At 40.3% G+C, this 19291-nt stretch overlaps 1 protein-coding gene across 1 annotated transcript; it reads left to right on the forward strand.

Moving 5' to 3' along the window:
• The first annotated feature begins 3700 nt into the window (after positions 1 to 3700).
• LOC130088826 (gap junction epsilon-1 protein) lies at positions 3701 to 18590 on the forward strand. The gene is made up of 3 exons (XM_056255805.1): positions 3701 to 3975; positions 17048 to 17230; positions 18108 to 18590. Exons 1-3 carry the CDS (start codon positions 3937 to 3939, stop codon positions 18501 to 18503), a joined length of 618 nt encoding a protein of 205 aa, XP_056111780.1. The 5' UTR covers positions 3701 to 3936; the 3' UTR covers positions 18504 to 18590.
• The last annotated feature ends 701 nt before the right edge of the window (positions 18591 to 19291 follow it).

Here is a 19291-nt window from a genome sequence, read left to right on the forward strand (position 1 = left end):
TAAGACGTTGATATTTGGTTAAATTTTGGTTGCGACGTCGGGTGACCAAAATTCAATGTAAATTCAACATCTAATGTCAATGTTAAATTGATGTCCAAAACCGAATACATTGATTTAGGTTTTATTGATATATTTTTATAAAATGTATAAAAATAAAGTATAGATGTCCACAGTTGTCTGAAAGTCCCAAGTCCTGCAATATTTTTTTATTTCGAGTATGATTTCACAAAAATAGGTGCTGTAAACTGGCATGTTCCCAAAATTGGCACTAGGGTGCTGTAAAATGCCAATTGCTATTCCATCTAGAATTTATTATTATGAACATCACCTTTCAGTCCCTCCAGAAAAACGCGATTATGCGATCGCATGATTCAATAATCAGCCAAAGTCTGCATATTTATGCGGGGGCATTTTTTCAAATACGCCGCACTTTTGCCGTATAAATTGCCGATTTCCACGCAAAATATGCGGGGCTTGTATGATTTCATAATCCCCGCATTTTTGTTGCAAAAAAAGTCACATATATCTTAGCAGAAAGTTGAAAAATGTTGCGTTTGCTTCACACGAGAGCAGCCGTTTCCCCCTGTTGCCATGGGAACGTTATGAAGTGACGTAATTACGCGACATGAACATCATTGAAAAAACAAAACTGTAAAACATGAAACATTTTTTTCATATTTTATTTATTCATTTTTACAGAAGTTGTAGCATATTCCTTTTGTAAAGCTACAGAACTTGTTTGACTCATCAATGTTTTGTAAGTTTGAGCCATGTGTTTATTAAGGTCTGAAATAAAACAAGATTAAATATTCCAGCACTTTCTGTGATGTAGTATGTTTGCTTATCATAGGAAGTAATAAGAAATAGCTCTTTACATTAAGGTAGTAGCCTAGTGCGAACAGGGTGTTGGGGAATCACTTTTTCTCTCTTTTTCATCAAACCGCAGTTTTTGCAAGTTCCCGCAATTTCATCACATAAAATTGCAAATATCCTGCATATTCCATCGCCGCATAATCAAGGATTTTTGCCCGCAACAATCACAAAAAAACTCCGCATTTTTCTGGAAGGACTGACCTTTGGGTCACATCACCACACAATTTTGTCCCCCCCACTTTTATAATGGCTGCTACGCCCCTGAAATAGATAGATGTATTATTTGTCCACTGGGGAAAGTTGTTTTCATAGTAAAAATGTCTTCAGCTACGGAATCATGGTAGGCCTATTCATGCAGGTATTTCATGCATATGCCTTGTTTTATTTTTGATAAAATAACGTATGACGTATGTCTCAACCATTCAGAAAGCTGCAAGAAATTACATTTGCGCTGAACCCATTTCCAAGTAGATTATAACCGACATCTGTAGCTTGTCATTTCTTTTTTATTTCGGCCACAGTCCGAGGTTGTGAGGCTACAGCATACGGCGTCTGCAACCTTTTGCCACTCAAGTGCCTTTTTGGCATTAGTAGGCTAATGCCCACACTGTGCCCTCCAAACAACATTTTTTCTCCTCTTTTCCACCTCGCCAACGATAACTTCTACTTCACATTGAATGAAGTTACGTTTTTTTTATTTCCTCTCTATGTTTGCCACGATTTCGCAATCGTTGAATATTAACTTGTGGGCGTTTCACGGACTATTTATGGGCAACTATGGGCGTGACATGAAGCCGCAAAAGCTGCGCTACATTTAGAATTGATTGTGATTTATTAAGGGAAAAATGCGTAGGATGTGCGTGCGCACGGTTTTATAAATCCGAATATTTCTGTGCGTACGCACGTCCTATGTTTCATCCGTACGCCACTTCTGACGCAAATCCTACGCAAAGTTTTATAAATGAGGCCCCAGGTCTATTTTAGGCCTATATATGTCTGCTTTTGTTGTTGCTTTTTGTATTTTGAGGTTAGTTTAATGGGAATTAAGCATATTTTCTAACCATTTTTATTATTGTCATGCAAATAGGTTTACAAGCTTCCAATGTAAAAAAAAAAATCGCTTTAATTTTCTCATAATATACATTGCAAATCACATTTCTCAAAGAGTCTGAAAATGGTTCATTCAAAGATTCAGTCTTTCTAAATCCCTCCTTTCGAGAGCCTCCTCTGCTCTGATTGGTCAGACGGTCCCGTCTGTTGTTTCCACAGTGCTTGATACACACAGTATACGAACGGGTAACAATGGCATTTTTTCCCGTATCAATTCCAGCCTATCGAGTCCTTATCCTTATGAAGTGCAGCAAACCATTTGCAGCGCTGAAAACAGCGTCTTCTCAACATGTTGACAAGACGAACAAACTCTTTCACACCACAGCTACAACTACAGTGTTTGAGGGTCATAGTAGACAATGTTCGTGGATGCCGTTGAAGACCATAGGATGGCATTATGCAAATGTATTACATTGTTATGTAGGTTTGTAACAGGAAGTGAGACTTGAATTTCTGACAACTCGTTTCGGCAGTTCATAATCGATTCTTTCTTTTAAGAGGCAATAACTTCATTTATCATGCACTTTGATCTTTGACACTTTGCAGACCTTTTACATTCACAAACATCTATTTTACACACTACATGAAAGGTAATATTCAAAAAAGCATAATTGGGGCACTTCAATCATATGAAATTGTGAATCTCCTGAAACATCAAAAACATGTCCAGGTCCTATTTCACTACAAAAAAAAGCTTTTCTTAGGACTTCTTTTTCTTCCAGTTTGAGATTAATTTTCTGATTAACGATTAATTATATTTTCTCTACATTTTTCATTTGTTCACACACAAAACAAATTCTCATGACTTTAATATGCGGGGGGAAATATAATATTTAAATTGTATAAAAAGTGTTTGCGCAGCATGCTTGTATTTGTGGCATGCCTTCAATTTATGCTGATTTAAACATTTTAAAAGATTAGTAATGTGCTTAATTATGAAGAAAATACTGTAACAATGCAAAACTTAAAAAAAAATATATGTTAAAAAACTTTTAACATTAAAACATTTTTAAAATGCAAATGTATGTTATGCATTTAAGATATTTTCCAAAAATAATTTGTAAAGTGTGCATCCACATCCAACCCCATCTTTAAAAGCTCTTCATTATTCAAACTATTCCTTTACTTTGAGCAGCTCAGATATTCCTCCATTCATCTCAGTGTGTGAAAAGAGATTCTACAGGCAGAGTGTGGCTCACAGAGTGCCATGTTTTCAGGATGGGATTGCCCAGATCGCCTTTGGAAGCCAAATGGGTAAATGTTGACAGCTGGTTTTGACAGTCTTTTCATTAGTGACTTGATAAACTTTGCTGGGAAAGGCATTCAAGAGAAGTATTTCCCATGAGTCTTGCGTTATGCCTGAATAAATGAGGAGGACAAACTCTCCACTTGGGCTCAGGCTGGTAAGCTTCTTCAAAATATAATCAAATTCAATTTATATTTATTGTTTTGATTTGTTCATTTTAGTGACAGTGTTTCCACTGATCTTGAAAATGCAAAAATGACTGTATATAGATTTACAGTCATACAACATCCAAAGTAGCATAAGTGATATAATAAAAACATTTACATTGTGTTTGAAAACATCAGCTGTTGCATTTGTTTTATTGCCATGTCTTGGTTTCTTTAATTTACTTTGTTTTACACTTTTTGTCAGCTGTTCCCCCATTATGCCTCAAAAGGCCTGTTTTTTTCTGCTGACGTAGTTGAATGGGGATTATGTGAGGAGCACATGTTCAGTTCTTTTGTTTTTGCCTTTTTGTTGTCTTTTTGTACCTCATGGTTAAATCGATGAAGGTAGAGCAGATGAAAGGGAAAATGCATTGACCGGAGCTGCACAGGTCAACAGGAACTGCAGCGTTTGAGCTGGAGCTCAGCAGAAGGCAACAGGTCTGAAATGAGGGCAAAGCATTACAGACTATTTGAACTTAAAGAAAGAAAAAAGACATTATCATGTCCTTAAACTACATCAAGAACTTCTATGAGGGATGCGTAAGTAAGACAGAACTAATGTGTGCTGGTGATGTTTTTAGTTGCATTTTTCCTGATTATGTTTTATTGTTTTTTGTTGAAAAATCAAGTTAAGTTCTCTGCATTGATTATATTCCGTTTTAATGGGTGCTTTTAATTTATTTTAATAAATTAGTGACAATCTTGCCAACAGATTTTGTGTGTGTTTGTGTGTGTGAATTTTGAGTAAACATTTGATTTCAGTTTGTTTGTCTTAATTTTCATACATATTTGTTTGAGGCCTTCTTTACATTCAGAGTTACTTTGTTTTGTAATTCAGTGCAGCCACGTTTATATGGACACTTATTTGATGAATCCGAACATAGTATTTACCGGAACGCTAAATAAAGTGCGTTTATATGTCACAAAAGGGATTTACATATGCTTCAAAAGGACAGCTACACAACTTTGCAAAAGTTCATAAAGAGATCGTAAAACTAATCCATATGAATTGAGCGGTTTAGTCCAAAATTTCTGAAGAGACTTGATCGCTTTATATGATGAACAGATGGAATTTTATTCATATATTAACATTGATCAGCAAACATAAACATTTCAACCGAACCTGCTTGACGCACAAGAAGGCTGGATCCTAAAACTCAGGCTAGTCAGATGTTGCCTCACTGCCTCATGCAATGGCTCTGCATGCAGCATTTGCGCACGAAGCTATGAAACAGTTTAATGAGCAAGCTTTGTGCGAGATTAAACTAAACAAATATTTAATTACTACAGAAGTAATTTCTCGAGAAATGACATCGGAAGTGGAAACCGTTGGTCAAAAACGTGCATTTACACACACACTGACCAACAACAGCAACTTTTAGACGCCATCTTTCTTTTTCTTGTTCAACTGTTTCGCAAATAGAAAGCGCAAACACGAGAATGAACCTCATTGGTTCTTGCTGAAGCTCAAACGTGCTTCGTAACACGAGAATGAACCTCATTGGTTCTTGCTGAAGCTCAAACGTGCTTCGTAACACGAGAATGAACCTCATTGGTTCTTGCTGAAGCTCAACCGTGCTGCGTAACACGATAATGAACCTCATCGGTTCTTAGAAGCTCAAACGTGAAGCGTAACACGAGAATGAACCTCATTGGTTCTTGTGGAAGCTCAAACGTGCTGCGTAACACGAGAATGAACCTCATTGGTTCTTGTGGAAGCTCAAACGTGCTGCGTAACACGAACATGAACCTCATTGGTTCTTGTGGAAGCTCAAACGTGCTGCGTAACACGATAATGAACCTCATTGGTTCTTGCTGAAGCTCAAACGTGCTGCGTAACACGAGAATGAACCTCATTGGTTCTTAGAAGCTCAAACGTGAAGCGTAACACGAGAATAAACCTCATTGGTTCTTGCTGAAGCTCAAACGTGCTGCGTAACACGAGAATGAACCTCATTGGTTCTTAGAAGCTCAAACGTGCTGCGTAACACGAGAATGAACCTCATTGGTTCTTAGAAGCTCAAACGTGAAGCGTAACACGAGAATGAACCTCATTGGTTCTTAGAAGCTCAAACGTGAAGCGTAACACGAGAATGAACCTCATTGGTTCTTGCTGAAGCTCAAACGTGCTTCGTAACACGATAATGAACCTCATCGGTTCTTAGAAGCTCAAACGTGAAGCGTAACACGAGAATGAACCTCATTGGTTCTTGCTGAAGCTCAAACGTGCTGCGTAACACGAGAATGAACCTCATTGGTTCTTGCTGAAGCTCAAACGTGCTGCGTAACACGAGAATGAACCTCATTGGTTCTTGCTGAAGCTCAAACGTGCTGCGTAACACGATAATGAACCTCATTGGTTCTTGCTGAAGCTCAAACGTGCTTCGTAACACGATAATGAACCTCATCGGTTCTTAGAAGCTCAAACGTGAAGCGTAACACGAGAATGAACCTCATTGGTTCTTGCTGAAGCTCAAACGTGCTGCGTAACACGATAATGAACCTCATTGGTTCTTGCTGAAGCTCAAACGTGCTGCGTAACACGATAATGAACCTCATTGGTTCTTGTGGAAGCTCAAACGTGCTGCGTAACACGATAATGAACCTCATTGGTTCTTGCTGAAGCTCAAACGTGCTGCGTAACACGAGAATGAACCTCATTGGTTCTTGTAGAAGCTCAAACGTGCTGCGTAACACGATAATGAACCTCATTGGTTCTTGCTGAAGCTCAAACGTGCTTCGTATCACGATAATGAACCTCATTGGTTCTTGCTGAAGCTCAAACGTGCTGCGTAACACGATAATGAACCTCATTGGTTCTTGCTGAAGCTCAAACGTGCTGCGTAACACGAGAATGAACCTCATTGGTTCTTGTGGAAGCTCAAACGTGCTGCGTAACACGATAATGAACCTCATTGGTTCTTGCTGAAGCTCAAACGTGCTTCGTAACACGATAATGAACCTCATTGGTTCTTGCTGAAGCTCAAACGTGCTGCGTAACACGATAATGAACCTCATTGGTTCTTGCTGAAGCTCAAACGTGCTGCATAACACGAGAATGAACCTCATTGGTTCTTGTGGAAGCTCAAACGTGCTGCGTAACACGATAATGAACCTCATTGGTTCTTGCTGAAGCTCAAACGTGCTGCATAACACGAGAATGAACCTCATTGGTTCTTGTAGAAGCTCAAACGTGCTGCGTAACACGATAATGAACCTCATTGGTTCTTGCTGAAGCTCAAACGTGCTTCGTATCACGATAATGAACCTCATTGGTTCTTGCTGAAGCTCAAACGTGCTGCGTAACACGAGAATGAACCTCATCGGTTCTTAGAAGCTCAAACGTGAAGCGTAACACGAGAATGAACCTCATTGGTTCTTGCTGAAGCTCAAACGTGCTGCGTAACACGATAATGAACCTCATTGGTTCTTGCTGAAGCTCAAACGTGCTGCGTAACACGAGAATGAACCTCATTGGTTCTTGTGGAAGCTCAAACGTGCTGCGTAACACGATAATGAACCTCATTGGTTCTTGCTGAAGCTCAAACTTGCTTCGTAACACGATTATGAACCTCATTGGTTCTTGCTGAAGCTCAAACGTGCTGCGTAACACGAGAATGAACCTCATTGGTTCTTGTGGAAGCTCAAACGTGCTGTGTAACACGAGAATGAACCTCATTGGTTCTTGTAGAAGCTCAAACGTGCTGCGTAACACAATAATGAACCTCATTGGTTCTTGCTGAAGCTCAAACGTGCTGCGTAACACGAGAATGAACCTCATTGGTTCTTGTGGAAGCTCAAACGTGCTGTGTAACACGAGAATGAACCTCATTGGTTCTTGCTGAAGCTCAAACGTGCTGCGTAACACGAGAATGAACCTCATTGGTTCTTGTGGAAGCTCAAACGTAGTGCGTAACATGAGAATGAACCTCATTGGTTCTTACAAAAGCTCAAACGTGCTGCGTAACACGAGAATGAACCTCATTGGTTCTTGTGGAAGCTCAAACGTGCTGCGTAACACGATAATGAACCTCATTGGTTCTTGCTGAAGCTCAAACGTGAAGCGTAACACGATAATGAACCTCATTGGTTCTTGCTGAAGCTCAAACGTGCTGCGTAACACGAGAATGAACTTCATTGGTTCTTGTAGAAGCTCAAACGTGCTGCGTAACACGAGAATGAACTTCATTGGTTCTTGTAGAAGCTCAAACGTGCTGCGTAACACAAGAATGAACTTCATTGGTTCTTGTAGAAGCTCAAACGTGCTGCGTAACACGAGAATGAACCTCATTGGTTCTTGTAAAAGCTCAAACGTGCTGCGTAACACAAGAATGAACCTCATTGGTTCTTGCTGAAGCTCAAACGTGCTGCGTAACACGATAATCAGACTGATCTCATGAAATGGCGTTTGTATGACACGCCAATTCGTATTTCCATTTTTGGCGTGCTATCAACACGCATAATCGCTTTTCAGCGTGTTTATCAACGCCGTTGACTTAACGTACATTACTGTATATATAAATATATGACCTACCCCAACCCCGTCCCTAAACCTACCCATCACTGGGGTTAATACCATTTATGAGTATTCCCCTAACATCCTAGGGAAAAAAATATCGCTCCCCAGATGTAGATCTACATTTTGCTTCGTTTCGCTCGGACATTTAACGGCGTAGACATACACGCAAAAGATGATGGTTCGTTTCGGCGTGGACATACACGCGGATAAGGACATACACGCGGATAGCTCAAAATGAGTAAAGATAACACGCCACTTGACTTGAAAGTGGCGTGTATGTTTATGCAAAAGTCATGATGTCATGTTGCGATAATGAACCTCATCGGTTCTTAGAAGCTCAAACGTGAAGCGTAACACGATAATGAACCTCATTGGTTCTTGTGGAAGCTCAAACGTGCTGCGTAACACGATAATGAACCTCATTGGTTCTTGCTGAAGCTCAAACGTGCTGCGTAACACGATAATGAACCTCATTGGTTCTTGCTGAAGCTCAAACGTGCTGCTTAACACGATAATGAACCTCATTGGTTCTTGTAGAAGCTCAAACGTGCTGCGTAACACGAGAATGAACCTCATTGGTTCTTGTGGAAGCTCAAACGTGCTGCGTAACACAAGAATGAACTTCATTGGTTCTTGTAGAAGCTCAAACGTGAAGCGTAACACGATAATGAACCTCATTGGTTCTTGCTGAAGCTCAAACGTGCTGCGTAACACGAGAATGAACCTCATTGGTTCTTGTGGAAGCTCAAACGTGCTGCGTAACACGAGAATGAACCTCATTGGTTCTTGTAGAAGCTCAAACGTGCTGCGTAACACGAGAATGAACCTCATTGGTTCTTGTGGAAGCTCAAACGTGCTGCGTAACACGAGAATGAACCTTATTGGTTCTTGTAGAAGCTCAAACGTGCTGCATAACACGAGAATGAACCTCATTGGTTCTTGTAGAAGCTCAAACGTGAAGCGTAACACAAGAATGAACTTCATTGGTTCTTGTAGAAGCTCAAACGTGAAGCGTAACACGATAATGAACCTCATTGGTTCTTGCTGAAGCTCAAACGTGCTGCGTAACACGAGAATGAACCTCATTGGTTCTTGTGGAAGCTCAAACGTGCTGCGTAACACAAGAATGAACTTCATTGGTTCTTGTAGAAGCTCAAACGTGAAGCGTAACACGATAATGAACCTCATTGGTTCTTGCTGAAGCTCAAACGTGCTGCGTAACACGAGAATGAACCTCATTGGTTCTTGTGGAAGCTCAAACGTGCTGCGTAACACGAGAATGAACCTCATTGGTTCTTGTAGAAGCTCAAACGTGCTGCGTAACACGAGAATGAACCTCATTGGTTCTTGTGGAAGCTCAAACGTGCTGCGTAACACGAGAATGAACCTTATTGGTTCTTGTAGAAGCTCAAACGTGCTGCATAACACGAGAATGAACCTCATTGGTTCTTGTAGAAGCTCAAACGTGAAGCGTAACACGATAATGAACCTCATTGGTTCTTGCTGAAGCTCAAACGTGCTGCGTAACACAAGAATGAACTTCATTGGTTCTTGTGGAAGCTCAAACGTGCTGCGTAACACGATAATGAACCTCATTGGTTCTTGTGGAAGCTCAAACGTGCTGCGTAACACGATAATGAACCTCATTGGTTCTTGCTGAAGCTCAAACGTGAAGCGTAACACGATAATGAACCTCATTGGTTCTTGCTGAAGCTCAAACGTGCTGCGTAACACGAGAATGAACTTCATTGGTTCTTGTAGAAGCTCAAACGTGCTGCGTAACACGAGAATGAACTTCATTGGTTCTTGTAGAAGCTCAAACGTGCTGCGTAACACAAGAATGAACTTCATTGGTTCTTGTAGAAGCTCAAACGTGCTGCGTAACACGAGAATGAACCTCATTGGTTCTTGTAGAAGCTCAAACGTGCTGCGTAACACAAGAATGAACCTCATTGGTTCTTGCTGAAGCTCAAACGTGCTGCGTAACACGATAATCAGACTGATCTCATGAAATGGCGTTTGTATGACACGCCAATTCGTATTTCCATTTTTGGCGTGCTATCAACACGCATAATCGCTTTTCAGCGTGTTTATCAACGCCGTTGACTTAACGTACATTACTGTATATATAAATATATGACCTACCCCAACCCCGTCCCTAAACCTACCCATCACTGGGGTTAATACCATTTATGAGTATTCCCCTAACATCCTAGGGAAAAAAATATCGCTCCCCAGATGTAGATCTACATTTTGCTTCGTTTCGCTCGGACATTTAACGGCGTAGACATACACGCAAAAGATGATGGTTCGTTTCGGCGTGGACATACACGCGGATAAGGACATACGATAGCTCAAAATGAGTAAAGATAACACGCCACTTGACTTGAAAGTGGCGTGTATGTTTATGCAAAAGTCATGATGTCATGTTGCGATAATGAACCTCATCGGTTCTTAGAAGCTCAAACGTGAAGCGTAACACGATAATGAACCTCATTGGTTCTTGTGGAAGCTCAAACGTGCTGCGTAACACGATAATGAACCTCATTGGTTCTTGCTGAAGCTCAAACGTGCTGCGTAACACGATAATGAACCTCATTGTTTCTTGCTGAAGCTCAAACGTGCTGCTTAACACGATAATGAACCTCATTGGTTCTTGTAGAAGCTCAAACGTGCTGCGTAACACGAGAATGAACCTCATTGGTTCTTGTGGAAGCTCAAACGTGCTGCGTAACACAAGAATGAACTTCATTGATTCTTGCAGAAGCTCAAACGTGCTGCGTAACACAAGAATGAACTTCATTGGTTCTTGTAGAAGCTCAAACGTGAAGCGTAACACGATAATGAACCTCATTGGTTCTTGCTGAAGCTCAAACGTGCTGCGTAACACGAGAATGAACCTCATTGGTTCTTGTGGAAGCTCAAACGTGCTGCGTAACACGAGAATGAACCTCATTGTTTCTTGTAGAAGCTCAAACGTGCTGCGTAACACGAGAATGAACCTCATTGGTTCTTGTGGAAGCTCAAACGTGCTGCGTAACACGAGAATGAACCTCATTGGTTCTTGTGGAAGCTCAAACGTGCTGCGTAACACGAGAATGAACCTCATTGGTTCTTGTAGAAGCTCAAACGTGAAGCGTAACACGATAATGAACCTCATTGGTTCTTGCTGAAGCTCAAACGTGCTGCGTAACACAAGAATGAACTTCATTGGTTCTTGTTGAAGCTCAAACGTGCTGCGTAACACGAGAATGAACCTCATTGGTTATTGTAGAAGCTCAAACGTGAAGCGTAACACGATAATGAACCTCATTGGTTCTTGCTGAAGCTCAAACGTGCTGCGTAACACAAGAATGAACTTCATTGGTTCTTGTAGAAGCTCAAACGTGCTGCGTAACACGATAATGAACCTCATTGGTTCTTGCTGAAGCTCAAACGTGCTGCGTAACACAAGAATGAACTTCATTGGTTCTTGTAGAAGCTCAAACGTGCTGCGTAACACGATAATGAACCTCATTGGTTCTTGTAGAAGCTCAAACGTGCTGCGTAACACAAGAATGAACTTCATTGGTTCTTGCTGAAGCTCAAACGTGCTGCGTAACACGATAATGAACCTCATTGGTTCTTGTAGAAGCACAAACGTGCTGCGTAACACAAGAATGAACTTCATTGGTTCTTGTAGAAGCTCAAACGTGCTGCGTAACACAAGAATGAACTTCATTGGTTCTTGTAGAAGCTCAAACGTGCTGCGTAACACAAGAATGAACTTCATTGGTTCTTGCTGAAGTTCAAACGTGCTGCGTAACACGATAATGAACCTCATTGGTTCTTGTAGAAGCTCAAACGTGCTGCGTAACACAAGAATGAACTTCATTGGTTCTTGTAGAAGCTCAAACGTGCTGCGTAACACAAGAATGAACCTCATTGGTTCTTGTAGAAGCTCAAACGTGCTGCGTAACACAAGAATGAACTTCATTGGTTCTTGTAGAAGCTCAAACGTGCTGCGTAACACAAGAATGAACTTCATTGGTTCTTGTAGAAGCTCAAACGTGCTGCGTAACACGATAATGAACCTCATTGGTTCTTGTAGAAGCTCAAACGTGCTGCGTAAACACGAGAATGAACTTCATTGGTTCTTGCTGAAGCTCAAACGTGCTGCGTAACACAAGAATGAACTTCATTGGTTCTTGTAGAAGCTCAAACGTGCTGCGTAACACAAGAATGAACTTCATTGGTTCTTGTTGAAGCTCAAACGTGCTGCGTAACACGAGAATGAACCTCATTGGTTATTGTAGAAGCTCAAACGTGAAGCGTAACACGATAATGAACCTCATTGGTTCTTGCTGAAGCTCAAACGTGCTGCGTAACACAAGAATGAACTTCATTGGTTCTTGTAGAAGCTCAAACGTGCTGCGTAACACGATAATGAACCTCATTGGTTCTTGCTGAAGCTCAAACGTGCTGCGTAACACAAGAATGAACTTCATTGGTTCTTGTAGAAGCTCAAACGTGCTGCGTAACACGATAATGAACCTCATTGGTTCTTGTAGAAGCTCAAACGTGCTGCTTAACACAAGAATGAACCTCATTGGTTCTTGTAGAAGCTCAAACGTGCTGCGTAACAAGAGAATGAACCTCATCGGTTCTTGTAGAAGCTCAAACGTGCTGCGTAACACGATAATGAACCTCATCGGTTCTTGTAGAAGCTCAAACGTGCTGCGTAACACGAGAATGAACCTCATTGGTTCTTGTAGAAGCTCAAACGTGCTGCGTAACACAAGAATGAACTTTATTGGTTCTTGCTGAAGCTCAAACGTGCTGCGTAACACGATAATGAACCTCATTGTTTCTTGTAGAAGATCAAACGTGCTGCGTAACACAAGAATGAACTTCATTGGTTCTTACAGAAGCTCAAACGTGCTGCGTAACACAAGAATGAACTTCATTGGTTCTTGCTGAAGCTCAAACGTGCTGCGTAACACAAGAATGAACTTCATTGGTTCTTGTAGAAGATCAAACGTGCTGCGTAACACAAGAATGAACTTCATTGGTTCTTGCTGAAGCTCAAACCTGCTGCGTAACGCAAGAATGAACTTTATTGGTTCTTGCTGAAGCTCAAACGTGCTGCGTAACACGATAATGAACCTCATTGGTTCTTGTAGAAGCTCAAACGTGCTGCGTAACACGAGAATGAACTTCATTGGTTCTTGCTGAAGCTCAAACGTGCTGCGTAACACAAGAATGAACTTCATTGGTTCTTGTAGAAGCTCAAACGTGCTGCGTAACACAAGAATGAACTTCATTGGTTCTTGTTGAAGCTCAAACGTGCTGCGTAACACGAGAATGAACCTCATTGGTTATTGTAGAAGCTCAAACGTGAAGCGTAACACGATAATGAACCTCATTGGTTCTTGCTGAAGCTCAAACGTGCTGCGTAACACAAGAATGAACTTCATTGGTTCTTGTAGAAGCTCAAACGTGCTGCGTAACACGATAATGAACCTCATTGGTTCTTGCTGAAGCTCAAACGTGCTGCGTAACACAAGAATGAACTTCATTGGTTCTTGTAGAAGCTCAAACGTGCTGCGTAACACGATAATGAACCTCATTGGTTCTTGTAGAAGCTCAAACGTGCTGCGTAACACGATAATGAACCTCATTGGTTCTTGTGGAAGATCAAACGTGCTGCGTAACACAAGAATGAACTTCATTGGTTCTTGTAGAAGCTCAAACGTGCTGCGTAACACAAGAATGAACTTCATTGGTTCTTGCTGAAGCTCAAACGTGCTGCGTAACACGATAATGAACCTCATTGGTTCTTGTGGAAGCTCAAACGTGCTGCGTAACACAAGAATGAACTTCATTGGTTCTTGTAGAAGCTCAAACGTGCTGCGTAACACAAGAATGAACTTCATTGGTTCTTGTAGAAGCTCAAACGTGCTGCGTAACACAAGAATGAACTTCATTGGTTCTTGTAGAAGCTCAAACGTGCTGCGTAACCCGATAATGAACCTCATTGGTTCTTGTAGAAGCTCAAACGTGCTGCGTAACACAAGAATGAACTTCATTGGTTCTTGTAGAAGCTCAAACGTGCTGCGTAACACAAGAATGAACTTCATTGGTTCTTGTAGAAGCTCAAACGTGCTGCGTAACACGAGAATGAACCTCATTGGTTCTTGTGGAAGCTCAAACGTGCTGCGTAACACGAGAATGAACCTCATTGGTTCTTGTGGAAGCTCAAACGTGCTGCGTAACACGAGAATGAACCTCATTGGTTCTTGTAGAAGCTCAAACGTGCTGCGTAACACGAGAATGAACCTCATCGGTTCTTGTAGAAGCTCAAACGTGCTGTGTAACACGATATTGAACCTCATCGGTTCTTGTAGAAGCTCAAACGTGCTGCGTAACACGAGAATGAACCTCATTGGTTCTTGTGGAAGCTCAAACGTGCTGCGTAACACGAGAATGAACCTCATTGGTTCTTGTGGAAGCTCAAACGTGCTGCGTAACACGAGAATGAACCTCATTGGTTCTTGTAGAAGCTCAAACGTGCTGCGTAACACGAGAATGAACCTCATCGGTTCTTGTAGAAGCTCAAACGTGCTGCGTAACACGATAATGAACCTCATCGGTTCTTGTAGAAGCTCAAACGTGCTGCGTAACACGAGAATGAACCTCATTGGTTCTTGTAGAAGCTCAAACGTGCTGCGTAACACAAGAATGAACTTTATTGGTTCTTGCTGAAGCTCAAACGTGCTGCGTAACACGATAATGAACCTCATTGGTTCTTGTAGAAGCTCAAACGTGCTGCGTAACACAAGAATGAACTTCATTGGTTCTTACAGAAACTCAAACGTGCTGCGTAACACAAGAATGAACTTCATTGGTTCTTGCTGAAGCTCAAACGTGCTGCGTAACACAAGAATGAACTTCATTGGTTCTTGTAGAAGATCAAACGTGCTGCGTAACACAAGAATGAACTTCATTGGTTCTTGCTGAAGCTCAAACCTGCTGCGTAACGCAAGAATGAACTTTATTGGTTCTTGCTGAAGCTCAAACGTGCTGCGTAACACGATAATGAACCTCATCGGTTCTTGTAGAAGCTCAAACGTGCTGCGTAACACGATAATGAACCTCATCGGTTCTTGTAGAAGCTCAAACGTGCTGCGTAACACGAGAATGAACCTCATTGGTTCTTGTGGAAGCTCAAACGTGCTGCGTAACACGAGAATGAACCTCATTGGTTCTTGTGGAAGCTCAAACGTGCTGCGTAACACGAGAATGAACCTCATTGGTTCTTGTAGAAGCTCAAACGTGCTGCGTAACACGAGAATGAACCTCATTGGTTCTTGTAGAAGCTCAAACGTGCTGCGTAACACAAGAATGAACTTTATTGGTTCTTGCTGAAGCTCAAACGTGCTGCGTAACACGATAATGAACCTCATTGGTTCTTGTAGAAGCTCAAACGTGCTGCGTAACACAAGAATGAACTTCATTGGTTCTTACAGAAGCTCAAACGTGCTGCGTAACACAAGAATGAACTTCATTGGTTCTTGCTGAAGCTCAAACGTGCTGCGTAACACAAGAATGAACTTCATTGGTTCTTGTAGAAGATCAAACGTGCTGCGTAACACAAGAATGAACTTCATTGGTTCTTGCTGAAGCTCAAACCTGCTGCGTAACGCAAGAATGAACTTTATTGGTTCTTGCTGAAGCTCAAACCTGCTGCGTAACGCAAGAATGAACTTCATTGGTTCTTACAGAAGCTCAAACGTGCTGCGTAACACAAGAATGAACTTCATTGGTTCTTGCTGAAGCTCAAACGTGCTGCGTAACACAAGAATGAACTTCATTGGTTCTTGCTGAAGCTCAAACCTGCTGCGTAACACAAGAATGAACTTCATTGGTTCTTGCTGAAGCTCAAACCTGCTGCGTAACGCAAGAATGAACTTCATTGGTTCTTACAGAAGCTCAAACGTGCTGCGTAACACAAGAATGAACTTCATTGGTTCTTGCTGAAGCTCAAACGTGCTGCGTAACACAAGAATGAACTTCATTGGTTCTTGTAGAAGATCAAACGTGCTGCGTAACACAAGAATGAACTTCATTGGTTCTTGCCGACGCTCAAACGTGCTGCGTAACACAAGAATGAACTTCATTGGTTCTTGTAGAAGCTCAAACGTGCTGCGTAACACGAGAATGAACTTCATTGGTTCTTGCTGAAGCTCAAACGTGCTGCGTAACACAAGAATGAACTTCATTGGTTCTTGTAGAAGCTCAAACGTGCTGCGTAACACAAGAATGAACTTCATTGGTTCTTGCTGAAGCTCAAACGTGCTGCGTAACACAAGAATGAACTTCATTGGTTCTTGTAGAAGATCAAACGTGCTGCGTAACACAAGAATGAACTTCATTGGTTCTTGTAGAAGCTCAAACGTGCTGCGTAACACAAGAATGAACTTCATTGGTTCTTACAGAAGCTCAAACGTGCTGCGTAACACAAGAATGAACTTCATTGGTTCTTACAGAAGCTCAAACGTGCTGCGTAACACAAGAATGAACTTCATTGGTTCTTGCTGAAGCTCAAACGTGCTGCGTAACACAAGAATGAACTTCATTGGTTCTTGCTGAAGCTCAAACGTGCTGCGTAACACAAGAATGAACTTCATTGGTTCTTGCTGAAGCTCAAACGTGCTGCGTAACACAAGAATGAACTTCATTGGTTCTTGTAGAAGCTCAAACGTGCTGCGTAACACAAGAATGAACCTCATTGGTTCTTGTAGAAGCTCAAACGTGCTGCGTAAAACACGAGAATGAACCTCATTGGTTCTTGTAGAAGCTCAAACGTGCTGCGTAACACAAGAATGAACTTCATTGGTTCTTTTAGAAGCTCAAACGTGCTGCGTAACACAAGAATGAACTTCATTGGTTCTTACAGAAGCTTAAACGTGCTGCGTCAACAACAGCATAGCTCGTTCTGTGCGTCATTGCACCATTTCTATGTCATTGCTCATGCGCAAAATTGTCCATTAAACCGATTGTAATCAGAATACACTTCTCTATGTAAACGCACATACTGTTTTCATTTTGTAGCTCCGGCCTCCAACTGTTATTGGTCAATTCCACACCCTGTTTTTTGGCTCCGTCCGCATGTTCTTCCTGGGTGTTCTGGGATTTGCCGTTTATGGGAATGAGGCCCTGCACTTCAGCTGTGACCCCGAAAGAAGGGAGCTCAACCTCTTCTGTTACAATCAGTTCAGACCTGTAACACCCCAGGTAAAGTTTATAGGTCATTTTTAAGGTAAAAATGAAAGTCTGAAGATGGAATGTATCTCAAATTTTTTTTCTCACAAGAACTGTATCTCAATTTTGAGTCAAAAGTCCAGTTATAAAAAGGTTGAACAGTGTTCTCAGGACACCAGTATTTTACATAAATTTCAGGTGCAGTTTAACTATTGTAATTGTATTATTCATACTCTCTGTTGGCCCAAACTATTTGTAGGTTACCTTATTATTTTTGTTTTTCATTACTTTTGTTCTGCATAACCATTTTTATTGTTTTATTTTATTTTAAACTAAATGCTAAAAAGCCATTGAGACTGTGACAACATGCCCTGTTATTGGGGCATTTTTTTTATTTTGTACACTTCCAGTCAAAAAAGTCTGTAATAATTAATAGTTCCTGTGATGACAAAGGTGAATTAGTTGTGAAACCAGTTGTGCTTGCTTAATATTTTTGTGTAAATGTGATACACAACCATTTAAATGTTTGGGCTACGTAAAAAAAAAAAAAAAAAAAATTATTTATTATTTATCTTTGTATTTATGTATTCTTGGCAGTCAAGAATTTAAGCTTACAAAATAGAAATATTCATTGGAAAAAATGTGACAACTAGCCCCAATCTATGCATCATAACACTGTAAAAAAATTTTTTGTCATTTTAACTGTAAAATATTGTAAAAACACTACAGGGAAAAAAAACTGTTAATAGGTTAACAGTAAGTTTTATACTGTGAAATGTCCAGTATGTTTGGTAAATATGTTTACATTTTTACTGTATTTTTTACAGAATTATTCTGACAACCACAGCTGCCAGGATTTTTTTTTTTTTTACAGTGCAATTAAGTTATGCTTTTTCTTCTTTTTTTTCAGGTGTTTTGGGCCCTGCAGCTAGTGACGGTTCTTCTTCCAGGGGCCGTGTTTCATCTGTATGCCGCATATAAAAACATAGATCAAGAGGATATTCTGGAACGACCAACATACACGGTGTTCTACATCATTTCTGTACTGTTACGAATCGTCCTGGAGATGGCAGCATTCTGGCTCCAGAGTCGTCTCTTTGGATTCCTGGTTCATTCGCTGTACTTCTGTGACACCAGTTCACTTGAAAAGAAATTAAACTTCACCAAGTGTATGGTACCAGAGCACTTTGAAAAGACCATCTTCCTCAGCGCAATGTACATTTTCACCATTATCACCCTGATTCTGTGTATGGCTGAGATTTTTGAAATCCTCTGCAGAAGGTTGGGCTATTTAACAAATCAATGACAATCGTAAGCTTGAAAATAACAGACAAAAGAATGCAAATGTAAAACAAAATTTTCACATCATCAAACTGCATGATTGCATGGCATCCATCCAGGTGTTTACACTACCTCACTGTGAATAAAAAAACTGTGAGACGCAGAAATAAGTGTTTGTAAATATTTTGCACTATAACAATCTACTCATTTTACGTATTCTCTAACATAATCACTGCGTAATGCTGACTGTTATTTCTTTTAATACTTTTGTCATTAAACTTCATTGTATTATGTATTATTGTAGATGTATGTTTCATTGCAAACATTAAATCTCATTAATCTCTCATGACCACATATGGAGTCTTAAATTCATTAGTAAATTCCCAATTAAATTTTTTACTGAAATTAATGTATAATTTGTAATGGAAAAAATTGTTATCATTAGTTAACATAAGCTAATAATGACCAATACTTATACAGCATTTATTATTCTTAGTTATTGTTGATTTAAACATTTACTAATACATTGTTAAAACCAAAAGTTGTATTTGTACAAAGGGGAATTAATACTGTATTGCTCATTGTTCATGTTGGTGAGTGTTAACAAATGAGACCTTATTGTAAAGAGTTACCAAAGAAAATAATGCAAAAAGAAGCATATGGTAATGTGCTAAAGTACTTTATATGGTAAAGAAGCAAAAACGTATTCTGAAACTTAAATTAGAGATGAAATTACATTTCCTTATTCATCTGATTTGTTTATTATAATTAATACGAATATTGCATTTTGAGGTAAGAACATCGTCAACAATT

The sequence above is a fragment of the Rhinichthys klamathensis genome, unplaced genomic scaffold (assembly GCF_029890125.1).
Source record: "Rhinichthys klamathensis goyatoka isolate OS25496 unplaced genomic scaffold, OSU_Roscu_1.1 h1tg000123l_1, whole genome shotgun sequence".
Taxonomy (NCBI): Eukaryota; Metazoa; Chordata; class Actinopteri; order Cypriniformes; family Leuciscidae; genus Rhinichthys; species Rhinichthys klamathensis.

Excerpts from the sequence above, each read along its gene's own strand:
- LOC130088826 (XM_056255805.1), top strand. The coding sequence starts at position 3,937 with ATGTCCTTAAACTACATCAAGAACTTCTATGAGGGATGC. Across the intron at positions 3,976-17,047 it reads AGAACTTCTATGAGGGATGC|CTCCGGCCTCCAACTGTTAT; the intron begins GTAAGTAAGACA and ends TTCATTTTGTAG. Across the intron at positions 17,231-18,107 it reads TCAGACCTGTAACACCCCAG|GTGTTTTGGGCCCTGCAGCT; the intron begins GTAAAGTTTATA and ends CTTTTTTTTCAG.